Below are 24,421 nucleotides of genomic sequence, written 5' to 3'. Positions count from 1 at the left end.
GACTTGCCTAGTTAAATAAAGGTTAAAAAATAATAATAAACATGTAATCCGTTACTCCCCAACCCTGGCTGTAACGTAACAAAATGTGGAAAAGGTCAAGGGGTCTGAATACTTTCCGAATGCACTGTACATTGTTTGTTTATTTCTCACTTCCCATGGTGTTGCACTACTTCCTGGCTGCACAGCTTACCAGCCCTGCTGACCTCACGAGCAGATTAACAGCTGACCTCCCTGTGTGATCAGACCAATGGCTGGGGGGACTGTGGGGGTGGGGGTGGGTGGGGGGGGCCTCTGGTCCGCAGCTGGACAGTAGGCGCCCTGCCAGTTCGCCTTGACATCACCGGAGAGGCACCACAGCACCAGCTTTACCACTCAAAAAGCTATCCTGATTCTTTTTTTTTGTTGATAGCTGCTCGTTATATCTCATGTGGAAGATGATCTGAAACTGAGAACAAATACTAGCATCTCTATTCAGGTATGGTTTAGTTTGTTGTTTCTTTCTTTTGGCAGTTAGTTGTGATGACTCTCCTTAATGTACAGACATACATACCTCCATCCTCTACTTTCCCCCTCTGTTTGTATTTTTATAGTTTCCCTGGTTGTTCTAGCTAATTCCTTCTCGTGTTGGTCTGGTTATATGGAGGTTGTTGTAATGTTACAACTCAAAAAGGGATTTTAATTTTTTTTTTTTTTTTTACAGTTATGTAACTTTTAGTAATGGGCCACACATCTCAGAATTGGTGAAGCCCCATCTGTGTAAAATCAACACATTTATGAAGATGTTAAACATTAGCGACACATCATAAATGTCGCATCTCAACTATTCTACAGATAAGGGTTTATTATACATCTCTAGATTTTCCTCTACATCATTCGGAGTGCAAGCCTTAATTAGCCCTGTTGATTACAATGCCTTGGGCAGTTCATGGTCTACTGCACTCTGGAGTCAGAGTCGATATTGACGTGTTCCAAAATCCTACATGCAGCGCAGCACATCTGCTGCTACGAGCTGTTTGGCGGACCAGTAGAGGATAGAATGACAACACAAACAGTAACAGTGACCACAAGAAATAGAGACTTGCCCAGTGTTTATTTGACCACATCTGGGGAAAAACAATTACCCAAACCCTCGTAACTAAGAGAAAGACCGTAATCTCCTCAAAATCCATCACCATGCTCCTTGGTTGTTCCCAGATTAATTTAAAGGGATTAGTCATAATCCTGGATGTTTAATTAGATCCAGCAGAGACCGATGATATCACATGACGCACGTCACATTAGAATGATCTGAAAGGTCATCGGGTTGGGATGAGAGGGGGAGGAATGATGTAAGAAATTATACTGAGGGAGAGGTAACCATCTGGTGGAAGAAGTCCCTCCGTATCAGAGATCTGTCATACACCCACTGACCCACAGCTGGATTTAACGTTCTAGCAATCCCTCAAATTTCACATACAGCGTATGACTAAATTATCAGGACAAAAGGAGGTAAGTTCAACCAGTATTTCATGGTGGAAGAGTTTAATTTATTCTCCTCTTTCCTCTGTGGTGGTGGTTGTTAATTGTGTGACAACTCTCAATCAGATTCTATTGCTTCAACAGGAACACGAAATCAACTTCCTGAGCCCTCGGCAGCTCAGCTGCCACACAGAGCACAGGAATCTACAGTAGTCTCTGTGATGGTTTCCACCATGATGTGCAGCAGGGTGACATTACACGAGCCCCATAACGGAGACTACAGGAGTCCTATGAGAATTGCCCCTCGCAGGAACTCTATTCCCCCAACAAAGGCTCTCACAGCCAAACATCTCCTGGCATACCCTAGACCACCCCCAGAGTCAACGCGCTTTACCCCATATCCAAAGAAGGTAACTATTGCAGAGTCAATTTCATTCATTTGAAATTGGACACTCTGTTTCCATCACAAATACATTGTAGATCATGTATGTAATGTACAAGTCAGTCAATTGATATATTTATATATATGTATATTATTTTTTTAGGTTGTAGCAAAAACCAACATGGCTGTGATGATGCTCCACTCCAGAAGAGCCTCTCTCTTCCCCAGCACAAATAACAACTTCCCAGCTCTCCCACCCCAGCTAGTCCCCTCTGCATCCCCCCAGTCACATTCCAAGACCCCAGCCCCCCATAGGGTTGTTGCAGGATTGATCAGCCGGGAGGTAGACACCGGCCAGTACATCATTCCCACTGAGGAGCCAGAGGAGCCTGTCACTGCTCATCATGCTCACCGCAGACGCCACCTCAAGCGCTTCAGCTCCAGGTGGTACTCAGGCGCTCCTTCTGGTGGCCCCTTTGATAGCACCTATATCCCCAACCAAGGCACAAGTGGTGAGAACAAGCCCCACAAGCCGCGCTGCAAACTTCTAGGTGAAGGGAGGCCAAATTACGGTACCGCCAACAAGCAGCGTCAACGCTACGTCACCAAAGACGGGAAGTGCCAGGTGAACCTGGGCCCCATCGAGGACAAGAGCCGTTTCCTCTCGGACATCTTCACCACTCTGGTTGACCTGAAGTACCGCTGGTTCCTCTTTGTCTTTACCATGTGCTACATTGTTACGTGGGTGGCCTTCGCAGAGATCTACTTCCTAGACGCCTGGCTGAGGGATGACGTGGCCCACGTCCATGACCCGCAATGGCAGCCGTGCTTCGAGAACGTGGACAGTTTCATCTCCGCCCTGCTTCTGTCGGTGGAAAGCCAGAGGACCATTGGCTACGGCTCCAGATTGGTGACGGCCAACTGCATGGAGGGAGTGGTTCTCCTCATGGCCCAGTCTATCATTGGCTCAATCATTGACGCCCTCATGGTCGGCTGCATGTTCGTCAAAATCTCCAGGCCTCAGAAAAGGGCCCAGACTCTGATCTTCAGCAAACACTGTGTCATATCGGAGCGTGACGAGAAACTCTGCCTTCTCTTCCGCATTGGAGACCTGAGGGCGAGTCACATGGTGGACGCCAAGATTCGAGCCAAGCTTATTAAGTCCAGACAGACCAAGGAAGGGGAGTTCATACCACTGGAGCAGTCAGAGATCAACCTGGGCTACGATACCGGAGGAGACAGGCTTCTGTTGGTTGAGCCTCAGACCATCACCCATGTCATCAATGAAAGCAGTCCCTTCTGGGAAATAGGGGCTGAGCGTCTGACAAGGGAGAGATTTGAGATCATCATCATTCTGGAGGGAATCGTGGAGGCATCAGGTTGGTTGGCTTTGAATGTTAGAATGTGATATGTCAAATCATTTGAACAAGTTTTAATGTCTTCATGTCTGTGACTGTAGCATAAGAGCTAGATGTGTAAAGATGAAACATTTCATAATTGCCTTGCTGTGCTGTCTCCTTTGTGTTGTAGGTATGACATGCCAAGCCAGAACTTCCTATACTGAGGAGGAGATTCTGTGGGGCCACAGATTTGAATCCTGCATGTCTCTGGAAAAAGGGTCTTACCGGGTGGACAATGGTGCATTTGATAAAACCTTCCCAGTACATACCCTCACCCTTAGTGCTAAAGAGAAGAGTGATGAAAAAGAAGACGAGGTCCTCTTTTAGATCAGTACTGTACACACTGAGCAAACAGCCCTTGTATTAATGGAATTTCAAGGCCAATAATTGTGAATGCCTAAGTTTCCCTCGTTAAAATTAACTTTCCTGTTGTCTTTAATATTGTGGACAAACATTCTCCAAGAATTACATATTGACATGCTAATCTACGGTGCATTCAGAAAGTATTCAGACCCCTTGACTTTTTCCACATTTTGTTACATAACAGCCTTATTCTAAAATGTATTCAATTGTTTTCCCCCCCCTCAATCTACACACAATAACCCATAAGGACAAAGCAAATGTTTTTTTGTCAATTTGTAAATATCACATTTACATAAGTATTTAGACCCTTTACTAAGTACTTTGTTGAAGTACCTTTGACAAAGATTACAGCCTAGAGTCTTCTTGGGTATGACGCTACAAGCTTGGCACACCTGTATTTGGGAGTTTCTCCCATTCTCCTCTGCGGATCCTCTCAAGCTCTCAGGTTGGATGGGGACCATCGTGGCATAGCTATTTTCAGGTATCTCCAGAGATGTTCGATCGGGTTCAAGTTCGGGCTCTGGCTGGGCCACTCAAGGACATTCAGAGACTTGTCCCGACGCCACTCCTGAGTTGTCTTGGCTGTGTGCTTAGGGTCGTTGTCCTGTTGGAAGGTGAACCTTCACCCCAGTCTGAGGTCCTGAGAGCTATGGAGCAGGTTTTCATCAAGGATCTCTCTGTACTTTGCACCGTTCATCTTTCACTCGATCCTGACTAGTCTCCCAGTCCCTGCTGCTGAAAAACATCCCCACAGCATGATGCTGCCACCACCATGCTTCACTGTAGGGATGGTGCCAGGTTTACTCCAGACGTGACGCTTGGCATTCAGGCCAAAGAGTTCAATCTTTGTTTTCAAGGCCATTCTCCCCTGATTGCTCAGTTTGGCCAGGCGGCCAGCTCCAGGAAGAGTCTTAGTGTTATCCAATTCTTAACTTTAAGAAGGATGGAGGCCACTGTATTCTTGGGGACCTTCAATTCTGCAGAAAGGTTTTGGTACCCTTCCCTAGATCTGTGCCTTCGACACAATCCTGTCTCGGAGCTCTACACACAATTCCTTTGATTTCATGGCTTGGTTTTTGCTCTGACAAATGTCAACTGTGGGAACTTATATAGACAGGTGTGTGCCTTTCCAAATCATGTCTCGGGTGGACTCCAACCAAGTTATAGAAATATCAAGGATGATCCATGGAAACAGGATGCACCTGAGCTCAATTTCGAGTCTCATAGCAAAGGGTCTGAATACCTATGTAAATAAGGTATTTATGTGTTTTATTTTTAATACATTTGCAAAAATGTCTAAACCTGTTTTCTCTCTGTCATGGGGTATTGTGTGTAGATTGATGATTTCTTTTTATTTAATCACTTTTAGAATAATGTTCTAACATAACAAAATGTAGGAAAAGGGAAGGGGTCTGAATACTTTCTGAATACACTCTACACTCTTAACCAGAATTTGTACATTGTTGACAGTGACAGCATTCATGTGGGTGATTTACAAAGAAGTTATCCAATCCTGGTTAAGTGTAGAAATGAGTATGCAGCCATGACTCCATGCGTTGTTACTTTACAATACTGTTTATTTATCTGTGTGTCTAGTTTATGGTTTATAATGGATAGTTGTAGTTATGTGTTAACTGCTACCTGCTAAATCATAGAATTATGGCTCCTGCTCACCTCTTGTTTTTGTTTTGTTGTTTTGAAGACTTGTTACATCTTAAGTCTGTTTGTTTTAAATCACAATGTGCTAAGTACTGCACAAATATTGTGTTCCTTATTTGTAGTCACTTGTATTTTCATGGTGATCATGAATGCATGATGATGTAGTGATACGGCCATTATGATTCAAAATGTGATACATTTGAAGGATGTCAGTGTCGTTAATCTGTGTCTATATTATATGTACTCTATCCTAATACGCAAATGTATTACACATATCAGTCCTATGCAGTGCCTTGAAATGTGTCCTCCCACAGTTTTAAAATATGCCTTTTGACACATTAAACTTGGATTTTTGTCCTTTCACATAAAGGGACTCATGATTTATAGTTTATAATAGGTTCCAGCTCTGTATATCCAAGAAAAAGTTGTGAAATACACCAAATGCTGCTTTTATCACATAAATGGCCCTCCCCTTGAGAGTACAACTCTACTCCAATTATCTACTGTAGTTGCTGATTTATCAATAGATTAGAATAGATAAATTATTGTCAATTTGATTCGAACATACTCTTTTTTTTCTAACACTCCCAGTCCAGACACGCACAGGGTCAGTCAGTCATGGTGCAGCACCCCTGGTAGGAGAGCCATTTGCCTTGCTCAAGGGCACAACAGTAGTGATTCATAGCTGGGATCAGACCAGCAGCCCTCCAATTTCCTATTTTTCTTGTACGTAGCAACATTATTTGTTGGGCCATTGTGTCTTATCAGGTTTCTAACCTGTCCACAGGTAAGACAACTGAACAATACCATGATGTTGGGGCGGCAGGTAACCTAGTGGTTCGAGTGTTGGACTAGTAACCGATAGGTTGCCAGATCGAATCCCGGAGCTGACAAGGTAAAAATCTGTTGTTCTGCCCCTGAACAAGGTCCTAGGCCATCATTGAAAATAAGAATTTGTTAGTAAATGATACTGTAACTTGACACGCTATGGACCATGGTATTGTTCAGTATTGCTTTTTTGGTTCAGTATAACTTCTACTGAAAATGCATTTCCACACTCAAGTCATGATATTAGTCCTTTCACATAAGGGGAAGCATTATTTGGTAGTTGAAGTTTTGGAAATATTTCTGCCCTAGTCTAGACCAGGCCCCCCTTCCAGCATTGAGGAATCTCGTGCGTGTCTATTTCTATGGGCACAAGCACTGTTCATGACACAAACTGTTCACACCCCTCTTGTTGCATGCAGTTTAAAGCTCTTTTTCTTGCAATTCTATACATTTTGCCATGTCTGTGTATTCGAGTATATGAAACATTACAACAAAATCTAGGTTAAAAAAAAACTATCGCTGATATGGGCTAGTCGATCTGGACATGTCTGCAAGTTATCGATGGCTCTCTAAGGTATGCAATGACTAACACATGACAACAGGAAAACTGAAATTGCACCTTGTGCATTTCACTAAGCCCTTTTTACCCTCAGAACAGCCTTAAAAAATAATAATAATCCAAGCTTGATAATGAGTTGGTTATTTCAGTCGGCTGTGGAGTGCTAGGGCAAAAAAAACAGGGGGACAGGACCGAGTTTGGCAAACCCTCCTCTAGGCTGGGCGTATAACGAAGTGGAACGCAGATTTGATTGGTTATTGTGAGCGGGCTTCTTCAACCTGCACACAGCCCTGAAGGATTTTGGTGCTAGCCAGCTAGCTGTTCTTCAACTATGGCATCTTTCGTGACAGAAGTCCTTGCTAGTTCTGGTAAACTTGAAAAAGAAGATCTCAATGGTAAAATAAGCAAGCTGTCACGGAAAGTAGAAGAAACTAAGGTAAGCAAGCGATTTAGCTAACGTTACCTAGCCCGCGAAATAATCAAAACATTCGGCTAACTTTTACACAAAGCTATCTAGCTCATTGTATATAACATGTGATTTTATCGTCCGAACTCGTTTAAAACATTTGGTTTCATCGTTCGAAACAGTCTTGCTAAATTGTTATGCTAACTACCCCGATTGGCTGTCTTAAGTAATTGTTAGCCTAACTAACTTAGCTGCTAACTATGGTTAGCTAGATGCCAACAGCCTTGTTGGTGGCAGCTAGGTGTCCCATTGTGTGGTGAACAACATTACATTAGCGCGAGCAACATAGTGGAAATTCTGGAATCGGCGGGTTGTCTTCAAAATAAAAGTCCCCATTGAAACAGTTGCAAACGTATAAAAAAGAATCGAATCATGCCACATTTGACCCTTCGCTAAGCCCCGCCCGAGAATATTTGAAAACCAATCGCAGCTGTGACAGAAACTGTCATTCAGTCCAACATTTCCGTAGTCGTGCACAGTCAGCTCCGACTACTGTGGTTGCTGTCGACTCTTGCTCGACTCCCAAAACACGCTAAAATGAATGCGCGCACACAAACTCCACGTCATTATTGCCGAATACTACTCGTAAGACTACGTTTGCGTTTTAGAGTACTGACATGAGCATGATGTTGCTCATTAACTTAGCCTATAAAAGGCCTATTTTGACTATAGGTGATGTGTAGGAACTATAACGTAAACTCGTACATCGCCTTGTACAATTGCCCCTATTAAAAATAAAATAAACAATTGCCCTTATTTTAGCGCACCAAAAACGTAATACTTCCAGATGATCAACTGTAATGTAAATACCATTGTAAAGCACAATTTCTCCCCTTTCCAACATAATCAATTACATGACCTAAACGCTGCCCGTTTTTGCATAATTTAAGCAGGCAATGAGCCCCGTCAGGTCTTTTTAAAAATGGCGGGTGAGGAAGTGAAACTAATGGTGATAGTGAGACTGTCACTCGATCTATCCAACTTATCGCCTTATCACCTTATTGCAGAGGAAGGGGAACCACTACTTCAAGGTCTCAGAGCAAGTGACGTCACCGATTGAAACGCCACTAGCGCACACCACCACTAACTAGCTAGCCTACATCTTTGGCAACCGAACTGAAAGAACCAACGACCAGCCGGCGTTGGTAGCAACCCTAGATTTGTGTCGGGACTATATCTTGTGGAAAGATGAAATATTATGGATAAATTAATAAAAAAGAACGTTTTCAATGAAAATGTAAATTATTATTTGTCTCGGGCGTAACACCCGTGCCAATATATCTTCAACACCAGCTTTTATTTTTAAGGCGAACCACCAATTCCACTGTTGCTCACGCTGTTGTTTACGACACACACACGTCTAGTTGACTACACTAAAGTTACTAGCTAGTTACAAACTAGTAGCTATAACGTTACAGATAAGGATCATGTCAGAAGTAGCTGTACCTAGCTAGCTACGCTAGCGCCTTACTAAGCACTTGTCTAGCAATGTGTTCTGAACAAGTTAGCTTAGTAAGAAGCTAGGTTACTAGTTTACTCTCGCACACTATACAACTTTTGATCACTCGTGACCATTCTACCTAGACACCACTGTTGAATGACATGACGTGTCATGGTAGTACCTATGTACTCTGCCCAAATTGAAAAATAATGTATTGTGCCTCTTTTTTTTACCAGGGGTATATTTATGCAATGTTGTATAGCTTTGACTCTTCTCGTCTTTGCCTCACACTTTGATTCTTTCCCTCAATCTCACCATCTGCGTTTCTTCCATAGGAAGAGGTATGTGACATTATTAACAAGAGGTACAATGAGTTCCTACCTAGCATGCAGGGGGCAGAGGCACTTATGGGACAGGCCGAAGAGGTCTCTAAAGAAATTGACAACCTCAAAACCTGCATTGAGACAGAGGTAAGCTTCACTAACTACTCATGGGTCATGGTTCGCTTTGTGTTTTTGGAGGTGTTATTTGATTGACAGTTGGCAGAGATCTACTGTTGACTGTGTGTGTGTGTGTGTGTGTGTGTGTGTGTGTGTGTGTGTGTGTGTGTGTGTGTGTGTGTGTGTGTGTGTGTGTGTGTGTGTGTGTGTGTGTGTGTGTGTGTGTGTGTGTGTGTGTGTGTGTGTGTGTGTGTGTGTGTGTATACAGGTGCAGCATAATCTACATACAGCTGTGACGGAACATGCCAAGCTGAAGCAGCAGCTGGAGAGAAACACTAGTGTCATTGCCATGCTCAGGCACCTAGAAGAGGTAGCCTACATCCCTCCCAACTGTAGCTTTAATCTGGTCCCCACTGATATCTACACATGGCCCTGTTTCAACTGAATGTTATTTATAATAATGCACAGATTTAGCGCTTGAGTTCGGTCCCTATGTACCTGGCCCAAGACACGAATTTGGGATGATCGTCAATAATATCGGTACATGTCAAAGCATATTTACATGTCTTTCTGTTGGCGATTTAGTTTCACATTGCAATGGAGGAGTTTCACAAAGCCCTACTGGAGAAGAAGTATGTCATTTCGGCCACGCAGTTAGAAAAGGCCCGGCACAGTGCAGACGCTCTGAAGGCGTGGAAAGGCTCTGAGCTGCCCCTGCTGAGAGCCCTCAGCTCAGAGCTCACTGTCCAGAGGGAGAACCTCATCTACCATCTGGGGGATGAGTGGAAGAGACTGGCTGTCTGGAAACTGCCTCCTTCCAAAGGTAAAAAGACTCTCCCAGGCATTGTGTGGGGGGGACCCTGGTCTGATGCTTGGCCTCCTAAGCACACGGTTTAATTTATTGACCATGCGATGTTAGTAAGTAGCAGGTAGCATTTTATTTGACTTATTGTGGTAAATTGCACTCTTCTTGTGATGGGGGGGGTAAATCAATTGTTACGTGTTTGGATATTATATAGTATCGTTTCGACAATATCCAATATGAAGTTGGCTGTACCTGCATAGCTTGTTATCCATCTTCTTCTTTTTAAATAAGAAGCCAATCATTTATTTCCATGACTGATCAAAACTGGTTTCTCATGGCTCTCTTGTCCCTGTACAGCAGACATATGGTGAGCATTATGTTTGGAACATCGAATCGCAATAAAATCACAATATTGAAATATATCATATCGGCACCTAACTTATAGTGATAATATCGTGTCTTGAGGTCCCTGGCAATTCCCAGCCTTGCTTGATTCATGTTAACTTAGGTGAACAGTGGTACCGTGTTATGCCACCACAGACACTGATTGTGTGTCCATCTGTCCTCAGAGTCGACGGGGATGAAGTCGTTCCTGAAGATGGAGCTCCAGCTGACCCTAGGCGGGACCAAGGAGCCCCTGCAGAGCCCTCCCCCTCTGCTTTCCTGTGTCCTCCAGGCCCTGGCCATCCAAGGGGAACTCCAACACAAGATCAAACTCTTCAGTAAGACCCAGTGTCGAGTCAATTTAAAAATTAAAAATAAATGTTTTACTGTAAAGCTGACTACATTTTATTGAAGTTGAACTTGTTGAAACCACCTTGTGAAATACCCCTTTATTATTTGAATAAGGATGATTTTCTGTTTGTATTAATCAGACTATTGAGTTTTAACAATGTGGACCGCCTCTGTTCTGTACATACACTGTGAGGCTGCTTCCATAGCATCCTGTTAGTCCATCATGAGACAGCCAGCCTCTCCCACTCTAGGCCAGGTGCTGCTGAAGTACCTGCTGAAGCCCCTGATTACGTACCCCTCTCTGAACGTGGATGTGTCGGAGCAGCAAGGCGAGGGCATCCTACTCTCTCTCCAGTGTGCCGAGACCCCCGAGGAGCACCCGAGTCCCTCGCAGGTCTACACCAAAGTCCTGGTGGTACTCAAGACCCTACACACACACCTGCTAGGTAGGCACTCCTGGTTCCCCACACACAGATTAAGCTGAGCATGAGACTAAAAAGCTACAGTATTTTAATGGAGAATGTCCATTGGTCATGCTTTTTAGTCCCAAGACTAGGCTTTATCTGTATCTGGGAAACTGGCCCATGAACTAAAAAATATCCTTTGGTCACAGCAAATATGAAAGGAGTTGATATGCCAGCTGCCATTTTAGAGCTGTGCCATTGGCACTATAACGATGCGTCTCTTTTGTTTTGCTTTGCAGACGTATCCGTTGCAGATGTATCAGTTGGCGAGAGAAAAGTGTCTGTCATACTGGGAGACCTGGTATGGCAGGAGATGTCTCACTGCATCATCCATGAGTGCCTCCTGCACTCCATCCCAACCAATAGCAGTCAGCTTGAACAGTACAGTGTGGTATGTATCAAAGGCTAACCACGTACTCTGAATACACCCTTATCAGTCCCTCCAGGATTCTGAGATCAGAATTTTTGTCTCAAAATCAACAATTCCCCACATATTATGCAAAGGCTTGTAAATTTGACCAATGACCACACTATTTCCGAATCAAATAGCAACATTCTCACAATATTATTGCATACAACTGACTCATCACAGCAGTACAAAAAGAGGGCTCCCCATTTCAACCAATCTCCACATTTACTGCATAAAATGGTTCAACCAAGCCACACGTCAACCAACTTTTTTCCCCTCGTCAGCAGATATGTGACAAATTAGACAATCTTTGCATTTCGCCATGCAAAAGGTCAGAATTGATGAAGCAATGCAGTTTGTTCCTGTTTTATTGAAGAGATACAAATAACTATATTTTTAAAATGAATAACTTGATATAGACTATGTAAAGAACATTAGCTGCAAAGACGTGCTAGAAAGGAGACTTTTCATTTTGTAATTCATACCACCCTGTACATTTTCACCCCCAGGTGATCAAAGAGACTGAGGAGTTTGAGAAGTCCCTGAAGGAGATGCAGTACCTCAGGGGAGACGCCACCGAGCTGCTCAAGTACGCCCGGGACATCAACTGCCACTTTGCCAGCAAGAAATGCAAAGACGTGATTGTGGCGGCACGCAAGCTGATGACCTCTGAGATGCACAACACCGTCAAAGTGTGTGATGTTCTCCTACAGTCTATCCATGGTCTTATCTGTGTGGTTTCTATTTATTAGGTACACAGTCACACAGATGACTCCCGATGTACAGTATGTGGTTTCTTGCCACTGCAACATGTGAATGCATGCACTAAATCAGAACCTACAGATACCCAGAGAAAATGAACACAACTAGGACAGGTGAACTGCTTTGTATCTTGCACTGCAGGTAAATGCACAGAGGTTGGACTTGACTGTACTTCTAACATCACTTCCTGCCAACAGATCACACCAGATTCTAAGCTCTCAGTCCCCAAGCTACCCAGCCCAGGCTCTGGAGACAACAAGGGCAACCAGAAGGCCAAGAAGCTTGAGGCGCCCCGGTTGGAGAACGAGAAGCAGCTGGGTGCACTGACGCTGTGCCTGCCTGTGTGTCGCATCAGCGAGTCGGTGCAGCAGCTGATGGAGCTGGCCCTGCACACGCTGTCCGAGGCCGTGGGCAGCTCCAGCCAATGGTACGCTCTCATGTTACCCACTGCACATGATGACATAATATTAATAACTCTTCAGCTTTAGCCCAGTGTTTCCCTGAAGTTTTTAGTTTTGCGAAGATGACACCCCCCCCCCCTCTCTCTCATTTGTCCCTCGAAGTGCTACCCAACTGTTCTTCACGGTGCGGAATATATTCCAGCTGTTCTATGATGTTGTGCCTACATACCATAAGTGAGTATATTCAGTTAGTTTATACTATATTAACATTTCCCCCCGAGACCATCTGTCTCACTGACTTCTCTCTGTGTCTGCTCTCCAGAGGGAACCTACTCAAGTTCCCCCACCTGGCAGCCATCCAGCACAACAACTGCATGTACATTGCCCACCACCTGCTCACCCTCGGCCACCAGTTCAGGCCACACCTGCCCGACCCCCTCAGCGAGGGCGCTGCCACCTTCGTGGACCTGGTGCCCGGCTTCAGGAAACTGGGTAAGGGAATGAGCGTGTCCCATGGCTTGCCGAGCATTTTAGAATGGCTACACTCCTGATGGGCTTTTGTGGGGGTTAAACTTATTTCCAAAAAGGATGATGAGATTTGAGACGAATCATCTTCTAGAGACATCCCGACTCCAGTTTTGGTGAAAGGAGAATACATTTCTAGCTATCTGACTCTGTAGCTGTGTTCCCCAGGCGCTCAGTGCTTCCTGGCCCAGCTGAACGTCCAGAGAGCAGAGATGCTGGAGCGTCTCTCCACGGCACGCAACTTCTCCAACCTGGATGACGAGGAGAACTACTCCGCAGCCAGCAAGGCTGTCAGGCAGGTCGGTGTTCAAGTGAACCAGCAGTATAGCTGAAAGAGATCTACAATTGTTCATATGATGACTGTAGCCACAAATATGGCATTAGATCTCCAGTATTTTCAAAGAAGTTATCTCAAATGGCAACTATCAAAGATTCTAGAATGGTGAGTTAAGCATCAGTTAAAGGGATAGTTCAGGGGAAATGTATGTTTTGGTCAAACTTTGAAGGAAGCATGATTAGCATAGCAGGAGGCCATCAATTGTTGGGACGATGCTAATTATACAAACTCGTGCCTGTGGCAAAAGTAAACAACGGATGATTGTGGATGTTGTCCCTACTGGCCTACAAGACAACTCAAGGTAAGAGGAATTTGCCCCAAACAACTTTTGGCTGAACTATCTCTTTAAGCTTCAGATCAAAAGTTAGAAATGCTTGGCTTGTATCAAATGCACAGTTAGAATTCTTACAGGATGTGGTCACTGTTCCATCACTGAAAATGACTTGTTTCATTTGCAGGTCATCCATCAGCTGAAGAGGCTGGGCACAGTCTGGCAAGATGTTCTACCAGTCAACATATACTGTAAAGCCATAGGGACTCTACTCAACACTGCCATCTCAGAGCTGATTGCCAAAATCATGATGCTGGAGGTGAGGGCAGGTTCTTATTTGATCATGTGACTTGTTTTCTCCATGATTTTACAGAGGGCACATATTGTTCATCTTGGTTGAATGAGTGGTCTTCCTCATCCTATGGTTTCTATGCAATTTGCTCCTCTAGGATATCTCCACTGAAGATGGGGAGCACCTACACATCCTCTGTCAGACTATTATCGAGGAAGGACCCCTGGTGTTCATTCCTCTGCCTGAGGAGAGCAAGAACAAGAAGTACCAGGAGGAGGTATCTGTGTACGTGACAAAGTGGATCACCTTCAAGGAGCTGGTCATAGTGCTGCGAGCTAACCTGCAGGAGATAGTCGACAGGTACAAAAAAAGGGAGCTTCTCAAATCGGCATTAAAGCGATTTCATTTTCATCATCATAAAAAAGTAAATGTATCTATAGTAGTCGTGTGTACACTTTTGGAATTGTGGTTGTCGTTTTATTGGTATACCACTGAGTACTCTGATTTGTCTTTGTTTCCTGTCTGAAGGTGGGCGGAGGGCAAAGGACCTCTGGCACTGGAGTTCTGTAGTTCCGAGATGAAGAGCCTGATTCGAGCTTTGTTCCAGAACACTGAGAGGCGGGCGGTGGCTCTCAGCAAAATCAAAGACTCTTGATTCCAACAGACAACCCTAATATGTGCAGCACTTTCCTTCACTGCTGTGGAAAAGTGTTCATTAATATCTTAATGCCTAGTTGTGAACTTAAATGCAATATATGCCATTGTATACGATAACTGTGGCATATAAACTGCTGTTTTAAAATCCCAATAACGCTTCTACTTTCAGCAAAGCCATTAATGCAATGAGGACAAGCTCTACCACATTACTGCAAAAGGCTAGGGCTATTGCCTTTCATGAAACTGTATTCTTTCTCCAATATTTCATAAAGTTATTTGTACCTCAAACTGCATTCTGAATGAGCACTATGTGAACTGAAAAGTTCAGATGGGACATTTCTACATGTCTCTTCAACCATGATAATCCAAATGCTTTACTATTTTCCTTAATGTTTCATGCTTGGATTTTTTTTTTTGTGTACTTAGAAATTACATTGTGAGTTGATAATGCAGGAATATGGTTGAAGAAGTGCTTGTAGCTACATGGAGCAACCGGTACATCTATCAGTTAATGTATATTTTAGTTATGCGATAAATTATATCAAATTCAACAAGCTAGGGTAGTATTCATTAAGTTGAAAAACTTTTCGTCTGTTGCAAAAATGTTGCAACATAATTTACTCAACGCTCATCAGCGTGACAAACTGTTGTGTTAATCAATGGAAGTTGTAGTACATTTACATTTTATGGTTTCTACTCATTGTAATTTCAATCCATATAGTCTGCGACGTGTTTGGCGTGAACTTCACATCTATAAATGATTGTTTCTTCCATGCTAAGAAGTGGAGTGAAGTCTGCGTTTCTTTCAACTTATTCCAGACCCTTTTTTTTCTGAAGAACAACGACTAAACTACTTCTACAACTTCCGTTCAAGAAAAAAACGCAATTCAACAGCGTTTGGAGTAAACTGTTTCCGCCGTAATAGCTAATTTGATCAGTTTTCGTTGAATTTTTACGTCCCATGTGGAAATTTCCGGCTTGCGTTGACGTCATATTTATGCGTCTACATGCTTGTGCGCCAGCGTTTACATGCGGTTTAGCTGAATCACCAAAGATTTATTTTTAAAACATTCTTGAATTGGTTTATTTAACCATGGAGAAGGGCAAACGACCAAACGTGTCCCCCAATAAAAAAATAAGAAAGAAAAACCCAACCGACACTATTGATCCGGTGAAGAACTTCGAGCGATGGAAGAAGAAATACAACAAGACGAAAACACGAGTTAAACGAGAGAAAAGACAGAAAAGGAGACCTGAATGGCAGGTGGAGAAAGAAGCTATTCAAAGGCTTGTCAACAAATATAACGAGGTAAGCAACGTTTGTTTTAGCCTACGAAGTAGGGCGAGGCTAGATGGCTAGATAATTGCCTAATAAATCAGACCGATACCAATTCATGGTATAACATTAGTCTGAAACAAAACAATGCAAAAACGTAATTTCTTCACAGGTCAGAATGTTGAGTAAAATACACTTTAGTGGTTGTCTGTCCTTCAACTGGCCGAAATGAGGTAAAATATCCACAGGAAATTATTTGCACGATTTTTGAGTGCCAGTAACGTTACCAAAGATATGTACTGCCAGTACTGTTATAATTTCTATCACATGCGCAAAACCATCCATGTAAACACATGCTAGACTAATGTAATGAATCGCGTGCATGTACTTCTGTGCACATTCCTTAAGTTATTTATTTAACTAGGCAAGTCAGTTAAGAACAATTTCTTATGTACAATGACGGCCTACCTCTGTAACTGTCTTGTTCAGGGGCAGAACGACAGATTTTTTTTTTTTTACTTTGTCAGCTCGGAGATTCGATCTAACCACTTGGCTACCTGCCGCCCAAATAATTGTATTCAATATTGATGACTGACAAATGACGTTTAGGTTTTTTCTATGTAAATCTGCATGGCTATGCTGTACATGCAATGGAAAGCATCGCCACAAATAGGACTGGGACTGCAAATAGGCTATCACGTTTTCAGTTTTATCAAAGCAAACTCCTGTCCTGTAAGACATTTAACGATTTCCTAGGCTAGGTAACGTTTATATTGTAATGTTAGCTAAATTATTTCTCTTGACAATGATTTCATCATATTACTCTTCAGTGTGTGTGTGTGTGTGTGTGTGTGAGAGAGAGAGAGAGAAACTAACACCTTTGTCATCTAGATAAATGCCAAGGATGCTGAGACGTTTTCAGATTTCCCCATCTCAAAGAATACCCTGCGAGGTAAATATCCTCGACTGTGCCATGCAATATGGACCAATATGCCATTGTTATGCCATTGACAGTTTTGTTGTTTACTCCAGGTCTGATGGAAGCACAGTATCGTCAGCCCACAGAAATACAGAGACAGACCATTGGCTTTGCGTTGCAAGGTAAAGATGTTCTGGGTGCTGCAAAGACGGGCTCTGGAAAAACACTGGCCTTTATCATTCCTGTGAGTACCCACTTGTTTTCTACTGTATAGCTGTGCAATATTGCGAGCTGATATGAAGGCAGATCCATTATTTGAGGCTATTGATGTGTCATTGCTGTTCACACATGTTGGTGTTATTTCCAGGTATTGGAGTGTTTGTATCGTCAGCAGTGGACAGCCATGGATGGCCTGGGGGCCCTCATCATCTCCCCGACACGAGAGCTGGCCTATCAGACCTTCGAAGTACTCCGTAAAGTGGGCAAGAACCACGAGTTCTCTGCCGGCCTCATCATTGGCGGAAAGGTACTTTATTTACTTTCAAGTGCCGGTATTGGCAGTTAATTTCATGTTGGTTTTGACACCTGTTGGTGTTGTTTGAAATGAAAGGTTTGTGCCTGGTTATTATGTTGGATTCCAGAGTGTAACCTCTGTGGTATGTTTTTTTGTAGGACCTGAAAAATGAGTCTGAGAAGATCCACCGCACCAACATCATCATCTGCACGCCAGGACGCCTGCTCCAGCACATGGACGAGACTGCTGCGTTCCACGCCTCCGATCTGCACATGCTAGGTAAATGCGGTAGAGTTACCCCTTAGCTACTAGGCCATCATAAAAATAGTTTCACTGTGGTAAGAGCTCAAAGTTGTTTATGGGCATTTTACATTCTTACTGTTAATGTTAAGCAGCTTTGATTTAGTAGCTCTGTTTGTTTTGATCTGTAGTCAGATCATTGGTTTAAAAAAAGATGGATTTCTGACATGGTTGACATCATGTGATTTTAATTATTTTTAGTTTTGGATGAGGCGGATCGTATCCTGGACATGGGTTTTGCCGACACTATCAATGCCATAGTGGAGAACCTCCCCAAGACCCGTCAGACACTGCTGTTCTCAGCCACACAGACCAAGTCAGTGAAAGACCTGGCCCGCCTCAGCCTCAAAGACCCAGAGTACGTCTGGGTGCACGAGAAGGCCAAGTTCAGGTAGGGGCTCTATTATATCACACACCACAACAACGCCACTATAGTCCTGTGTCTGTAGACTCTTAGTCTTAGCGTTTACAAATCTGTCAGTTGGTGTTAACGTCACTTGGATTTCTATGAACTCTGGAAATGAAACATGATATCACAGTTAAAAATGATTGTGCAGGATAATGTTTGAACTCTGTTGGGATTTCAGTGAGTCTCCTAAGCCACTGGTAGGTCATGTGAATGTTATTACTCTGTGATTGCAGGGCGCTTACATTGATTGCTTATACTTTTGTATATATAGTGTATGTGGACACGCCTTCAAATTAGTGGATTTTGCTATTTCAGCCACACCCGTTGTTGACAGTTAATGTACATAGCCATGCAATCTCCATAGACAAATGTTGGCAGTAGAATGGCCTTAAGCTCTGTGACTTTCAACGAGGCACTGTCATAGGATGCCGCCTTTCCAGCAAGTCAGTTCATCAAATTTCTGCCCTGCTGGCCTAGTCAACTGTAAGTGCTGTTTTTGTGTAGTGGAAACTTCTAGGATCAACAACGGCTCAGCCGTGAAGTGGTAGGCCACACAAGCTCACAGAACGGGATCGCTGAGTGCTTAGGCGTAAAAATCGTCTGCCCTCGGTTGCAACACTCACTAACGAGTTCCTAACTGCCTCTGGAAGCAACATCAGCACAAGAACTGTTCGTCGGGAGCTTCTTGAAATGGGTTTCGATGGCCGACCATTTGAACTCTGGGGCATTGGAAATGCGTTCTCTGGGGTGATGAATCACGCTTCACCATCTGGCAGTCCGACAGACTAAGCTGGGTTTTGCGCTACCTACCCCAATGCATAGTACCAACTGTGATGTTTGGTGGAGGAGGAATAATGGTCTGGGGTTGTTTTTATGATTCGGGCTAGGACTCTTAATTCCACTGAAGGGAAATCTTAACTCTACACCATATAATGATGTTCTAGACGATTCTGTGCTTCCAACTTTGTGGCAACAGTTTGGGGAAGGCCCTTTTACTGTTTCAGCATGACAATGCCCCCGTGCACAAAGCGAGGTCCGTAAAGAAATGGTTTGTCGAGATCAGTGTGGAAGAACTTGACTGGTCTAAGCAGAGACTTAACCGCAACCCCATCAAACACCTTTGGGATAAATTGGAACGCCGACTTCGAGCCAGACCTAATCGCCCGACATCAGTGCCCGACCTCACTAATGCTTGTGGCTGAATGGAAGCGAGTCCCTGCAGCAATGTTCCAACATCTAGGGATAAGCCTTCCCAGAAGAGTGGAGGCTGTTATAGCAAGAAAGGGGGGACCAACTCCATATTAATGCCCATGATTTTGGAATGAGATGTTCATCGAACAGGTGTCCACAAACGTTTGGTCATGTAGTGTGTTTGGACAAACTGACATCCAGTATGTGGTATGAATTCAGGGGAGGTAAAAGTGGGCCGGTACATGCAACAAATACGAGTGCTGTCATGGAGGCTCTGTGAAGTACCTTGCTCTACTAAATAATGACATGTCACTGTGCAGCCAGGTGCTGATTTAATAGGGCGGATTCTCTCCCACTTTCAGGCCCGCATGCTAATTGGGTCGAACGTTAACATAGACTGTTTTTATCTGAATGTCAGCAACTTCAATTCAGGTTTAGAGGCACCAGCTGACACTTTCTTTTTATCATACTACTCTTGTTTTATGCTCCTGCTTTTTGCTCCAGCTGTACTTCTTTTTCGATGAGTCTTTGCTGATAGGCTGGTTTAGTGTTTATGCTTTTATGGCTTTGTCCTCGACGTTGAAGCTGTTTTGTTATATGGGAGAGATGAAAGAGAACTCTTTGCTTCCTCTGATTCAGCCTTATCAGGGCTCCTCAGTGCACGTCAGTGCTTTAAACCACATTTGACCTGAAACCTGTTAGGAGCAAAGCAGGAGCACTGCACAACAGACATGCCTTGGATATAGCCTACTATTTGAAATTTCAAATACTTGTGAGTTTGCTTTAGCCTGCCTGGAGTGCCAGGTTGCCGTGGATGAGGTTTGCACTTTTGGGACTTTCCCATTGGCTCATTGCAAAAGGCAAGTTCAGTCAAGCACAACTCAAGTTTTTGAAATAATTTAAATTCTTGCCTTTTTGAACCCAGGTCTGCTGTACAATCAAATGCAACCCCAGCTTTAAACATTCTTTTAAGGCACACAATTCCTTGTTGCTACTGAGGACAGAGAACTAAGTTCAAGTACAACACAAACGACCTGAAAGAGACCAATTAAAAGACTACATGTTTCTGTGTCCCCATGCAGCACGCCGGCCACGCTGGAGCAGAACTACGTGGTGTGTGAGCTGCACCAGAAAGTCAACATGCTCTTCTCCTTCATCAGGAGCCACCTGCAGAAGAAAATCATCGTCTTCTTCGCCTGTTGCAAAGAGGTGAGGCTTCGCTAGTTTGTGCAAACGTTCCTCCATTAGGCTTATCGCTTCACAGTCTAGTCGTAGTCTTGGCTGCAAACATGAAGCCTCTTTTTTTCTCTCTCCCTCCGTAGGTGCAATACCTGTTCCGGGTGTTTTGTCGGCTGCGTCCGGGCATGCCCATCCTGGCCCTGCATGGGAAGCAACAGCAGATGAAGAGGGTGGAGGTCTACAATGACTTCATCAAGAAGAAGAATGCTGTGCTCTTCGCCACAGACATTGCAGCCAGAGGCCTAGGTACTAACACATCAACAGCCTACTCTACAGACTGTCTGGATGTCTCTAGTCAGTAGGGACAGAGATGCTACTCTACAGACTGTCTGGATGTCTCTAGTCAGTAGGGACAGAGATGCTACTCTACAGACTGTCTGGATGTCTCTAGTCAGTAGGGACAGATGCTACTCTACAGACTGTCTGGATGTCTCTAGTCAGTAGGGACAAAGATTATATTTTGGGGCACAGCTCAAACACGAACCCTAAAATGAAATAAATATGTACTGCTCTGACACTAGAGCCAAAAGGTTGTTGCTTGTTGTGAATAATAATAATTCAGTTTTCTCCTCCCACTTTGCAGACTTCCCTGCCGTGAACTGGGTGTTGCAGTTTGACTGTCCAGAGGATGCCAACACATACATCCACAGAGTGGGACGAACCGCCAGGTAATAACCCTCTTAACTGGACCTAGAGTGAAAGGAAAGACATTGACTGTGTGTTTGCAGTCAATGCATCGTCTCCTTTAAGGGCATGTTTTCATTGTATATGCAGAGTGAGTCTATACATACCTCCTTGAAAATACTATGTTTCTCCAACAGTAGTATTAAAGTGAAGTTATCACCGTGTAGTACTACTGAATCTTACAGGGACACTGCCATTTACACATGTACCCACAACAAGCCACCATTATAGTTATTGTACGGTCTCAACAGTTGGTTGACCTACTCACTAGATGGCAGTGTTGTTGTATGTTCCACCTCACACTATCTCTCCCCGAAGCCTACAGCCTCACACAGTCATTATAGACACGTTTTATCAGCCTGGCTTTCAAATGTGTTCCAAAATCCAGAGCTACCTACTATGATGCTGTGTGGTATTGTTCTCTGCTAGTACAATGGTGAGTTGGTACCATTTGCAGTGCTGATAGAGAGAAAAAATAGCTTGAGCAGAGAACTTGCATCCAGCTATGTTGATTGGCCACATGGTACAAACCATGTTTACCTCCGGTTGGTACAGTATTTTTGAACCGACGTATTGTGTAAACTGAACTTCCTTTGGATAACACTTGGGAGCAGTAGTGTAGTGGGGGGAATATCTCTCAGCTTTGGCCATGTTTGCCAACTGCAGTGCTGACTCATGGGGCTGTGTGTGATCTCTCACCGGTAGCACCCGGTAATTGCAGCAGTGTGAAAATGAGAGGGAGTGTGTGTCTGAGACAGGAAAACAACGGATATTAGTGTGCTTTGCTTCTATGGCGCTCTGTGCAGCACACTTTCCGACAGCCAAAATGTGCATCTTAAGCAGACAGGATGTGCTTCGAGCCGCTGCGCTGCCACGGTGATTAGTGAGCTGCTAAAACCTCTGTGCTGCTCTTCTCTCAATTTTTTTTGCTTTTGTGTTGTCGTACCCCTTGACAAACCTCTTGCGTGCCGGTTCTTTTGTGTGGCGTGACAGGACTGAAGGGTAATCCTTTCTGGGCTTATTGCAATCAGCCATTTGTATATGTTGGGAGGCTTTCAGCATCCTGCTGCTGTTGGAGTGAGATGTCCCCTAGCTGCCTGGTGTTATTCCATTTTGGGAGTCAGTGAGTTTGAAGGAAGGCCAAGTGCTCATCATGTGCACTCTACCAACCAGGACTGTAGTGTAGCATCAGCCTCCACAGCTCTGTTTCCATTTGTCTCTCTCTCGCTCCTGTTCTATCTCTCACGAGCCCTCTCTCTCCTCGTGCTTGCTCTCTCTCTTTTAATTGTGCTCTCTCTCTCCTGCTTGCTCTCTCTCTCTCTCTCCTGCATGCACTCTCTCTCGCACGCGCTCTCACTTGTGTGTTTGCTCTCTCTCTCCGCCTGCTCTCTCTCTCTCCGCCTGCTCTCTCTCTCTCCGCCTGCTCTCTCTCTCTCCGCCTGCTCTCTCTCTCTCCGCCTGCTCTCTCTCTCTCCGCCTGCTCTCTCTCCTCGCCTGCTCTCTCTCTCTCCGCCTGCTCTCTCTCTCTCCGCCTGCTCTCTCTCCTGCTCTCTCTCTCCGCCTGCTCTCTCTCTCTCCGCCTGCTCTCTCTCTCTCTCTCTCCCCGCCTGCTCTCTCTCTCTCTCCGCCTGCTCTCTCTCTCTCCGCCTGCTCTCTCTCTCTCCGCTGCTCTCATCTCTGTCTCTCCGCCTGCTCTCTCTCTCTCTCGCCTGCTCTCTCTCTCTCCCGCCTGCTCTCTCTCTCCCGCCTGCTCTCTCTCTCTCCGCCTGCTCCTCTCCTCTCCTCCTGCTCTCTCTCTCACGTCTCTCTCTCTCCGCCTGCTCTCGTCTCTCTCCGCCTGCTCTCTCTCTTCGCCTGCTCTCTCTCTCTCCTCTCTCTCTCTCTCTCTCTCCGCCTGCTCTCTCTCTCTCCGCCTGCTCTCTCTCTCTCCGCCTGCTCTCTCTCTCTCCGCCTGCTCTCTCTCTCTCCGCCTGCTCTCTCCTCTCTCCGCCTGCTCTCTCCTTCTCTCTCCGCCTGCTCTCTCTCTCTCCGCCTGCTCTCTCTCTCTCCGCCTGCTCTCTCTCTCTCCGCCTGCTCTCTCTCTCTCTCTCCGCCTGCTCTCTCTCTCTCCTCTCTCCGCCTGCTCTCTCTCCTCCTTCCTCCCGCCTGGCTCATCTCCTCTCTCTCTCTGCTCTCTCTCTCTCCGGCCTGCTCTCTCCTCTCTGCGCTGTGCTTCTCTATCTCTCTCTCCGCCTGCTCTCTCTCTCTCTCTCCGCCTGCTCTCTCTCTCTCTTCCCGCCGCTCTCTCTCTCTCTCTCTCGCCCTGGCGCTCCTCTCTCTCTCGCCATGCTCTTCTCTCTCTCTCTCCGCCTGCTCCTCTCTCCTCCTCTCTCTCCCTCCGCTGCTCTCTCTCTGGCTCTCTCCGCCTTGCTCTCTCTCTCTCTGCTCCGCCTACTGCCTCTCCTCCTCTCTCTCTCTCCGCCTGCTCTGCTTCTCTCTCTCTCTCCTCTCACGCCTGCTCTCTCTCTCTCTCTCTCCGCCTCGCTCTCATCTCTCTCCTCCTCTCACTCTCTCTCGCTGCCTCTCCTCCTCTCTACTCTCTCGCCTGCTCTCCTCTCTCTCTCTCCGCCTGCCTCTCTCTCTCTCTCTCCGCCTGCTCTCTCTCTCTCTCTCCGCCTGCGCTCTCTCTCTCTCTCTCCGCCTGCTCTCTCTCTCTCTCTCCGCCTGCTCTCTCTCTCTCTCTCCGCCTGCTCTCTCTCTCTCTCTCCGCCTGCTCTCTCTCTCTCTCTCCGCCTGCTCTCTCTCTCCGCCTGCTCTCTCTCTCTCTCTCTTCCGCCTGCTCTCTCTCTCTCTCTCTCCGCCGCTCTCTCTCTCTCTCTCTCCGCCTGCTCTCTCTCTCTCTCTCTCCGCCTGCTCTCTCTCTCTCTCTCTCCGCCTGCTCTCTCTCTCTTCTCTCCTCCGCCTGCTCTCTCTCTCTCTCTCTCCGCCTGCTCTCTCTCTCTCTCTCTCCGCTGCTGCTCTCTCTCTCTCTCTCCGCCTGCTCTCTCTCTCCTCTCTCCGCCTGCTCTCTCTCTCTCTCTCTCCGCCTGCTCTCTCTCTCTCTCTCCTCCTTGCTCTCTCTCCTCTCTCTCTCCGCCTGCTCTCTCTCTCTCTCTCGCCTGCTCTCTCTCTCTCTCTCTTCCGCCTGCTCTCTCTCTCTCTCTCTCCGCCTGCTCTCTCTCTCTCTCTCTCCGCCTGCTCTCTCTCTCTCTCTCTC

General features: G+C 45.3%; 3 protein-coding genes across 5 annotated transcripts in view; all 3 read left to right on the top strand.

Annotated features, from left to right (window-relative positions):
- The first annotated feature begins 326 nt into the window (after window positions 1–326).
- LOC109892851 (G protein-activated inward rectifier potassium channel 4-like) lies at window positions 327–5,624 on the top strand. The gene is made up of 4 exons (XM_020485667.2): window positions 327–475; window positions 1,603–1,868; window positions 2,004–3,219; window positions 3,371–5,624. The coding sequence occupies exons 2-4, from the start codon at window positions 1,680–1,682 to the stop codon at window positions 3,565–3,567; spliced, it is 1,602 nt and encodes a 533-aa protein (XP_020341256.1). The 5' UTR covers window positions 327–475; window positions 1,603–1,679; the 3' UTR covers window positions 3,568–5,624.
- Window positions 5,625–6,809: 1,185 nt separating this feature from the next.
- Window positions 6,810–14,942, top strand: zw10 (zw10 kinetochore protein). Its single transcript, XM_020485666.2, has 15 exons — window positions 6,810–7,085; window positions 8,892–9,026; window positions 9,265–9,366; window positions 9,582–9,819; window positions 10,371–10,523; window positions 10,788–10,982; window positions 11,240–11,391; window positions 11,919–12,101; window positions 12,369–12,598; window positions 12,735–12,806; window positions 12,895–13,064; window positions 13,266–13,396; window positions 13,893–14,024; window positions 14,155–14,357; window positions 14,526–14,942. The coding sequence occupies exons 1-15, from the start codon at window positions 6,981–6,983 to the stop codon at window positions 14,650–14,652; spliced, it is 2,328 nt and encodes a 775-aa protein (XP_020341255.1). The 5' UTR covers window positions 6,810–6,980; the 3' UTR covers window positions 14,653–14,942.
- Window positions 14,943–15,608: 666 nt separating this feature from the next.
- The window catches only part of ddx10 (DEAD (Asp-Glu-Ala-Asp) box polypeptide 10), a 66,541-nt gene continuing 57,728 nt past the window's right edge, over window positions 15,609–24,421 (top strand). For 2 of the 3 annotated variants that reach the window (XM_020485664.2, XM_020485663.2), the window contains exons 1-9: window positions 15,617–15,963; window positions 16,822–16,882; window positions 16,963–17,093; window positions 17,217–17,375; window positions 17,522–17,642; window positions 17,865–18,054; window positions 20,346–20,472; window positions 20,586–20,748; window positions 21,086–21,170. In XM_020485664.2, coding sequence (XP_020341253.1) covers window positions 15,748–15,963; window positions 16,822–16,882; window positions 16,963–17,093; window positions 17,217–17,375; window positions 17,522–17,642; window positions 17,865–18,054; window positions 20,346–20,472; window positions 20,586–20,748; window positions 21,086–21,170 — 1,253 coding nt within the window. In that variant the 5' untranslated portion in view covers window positions 15,617–15,747. Of the gene's footprint in view, window positions 15,964–16,821; window positions 16,883–16,962; window positions 17,094–17,216; window positions 17,376–17,521; window positions 17,643–17,864; window positions 18,055–20,345; window positions 20,473–20,585; window positions 20,749–21,085; window positions 21,171–24,421 lie in introns of all 3 variants that reach the window. The other variant, XM_020485662.2, reaches the window with a different exon arrangement.

This window comes from Oncorhynchus kisutch, linkage group LG6 (assembly GCF_002021735.2).
Source record: "Oncorhynchus kisutch isolate 150728-3 linkage group LG6, Okis_V2, whole genome shotgun sequence".
In the NCBI taxonomy this organism is placed as follows: Eukaryota; Metazoa; Chordata; class Actinopteri; order Salmoniformes; family Salmonidae; genus Oncorhynchus; species Oncorhynchus kisutch.
Note: the sequence above shows the minus strand (reverse complement) of the source record. Positions and strands in the feature narration are given on the sequence as shown.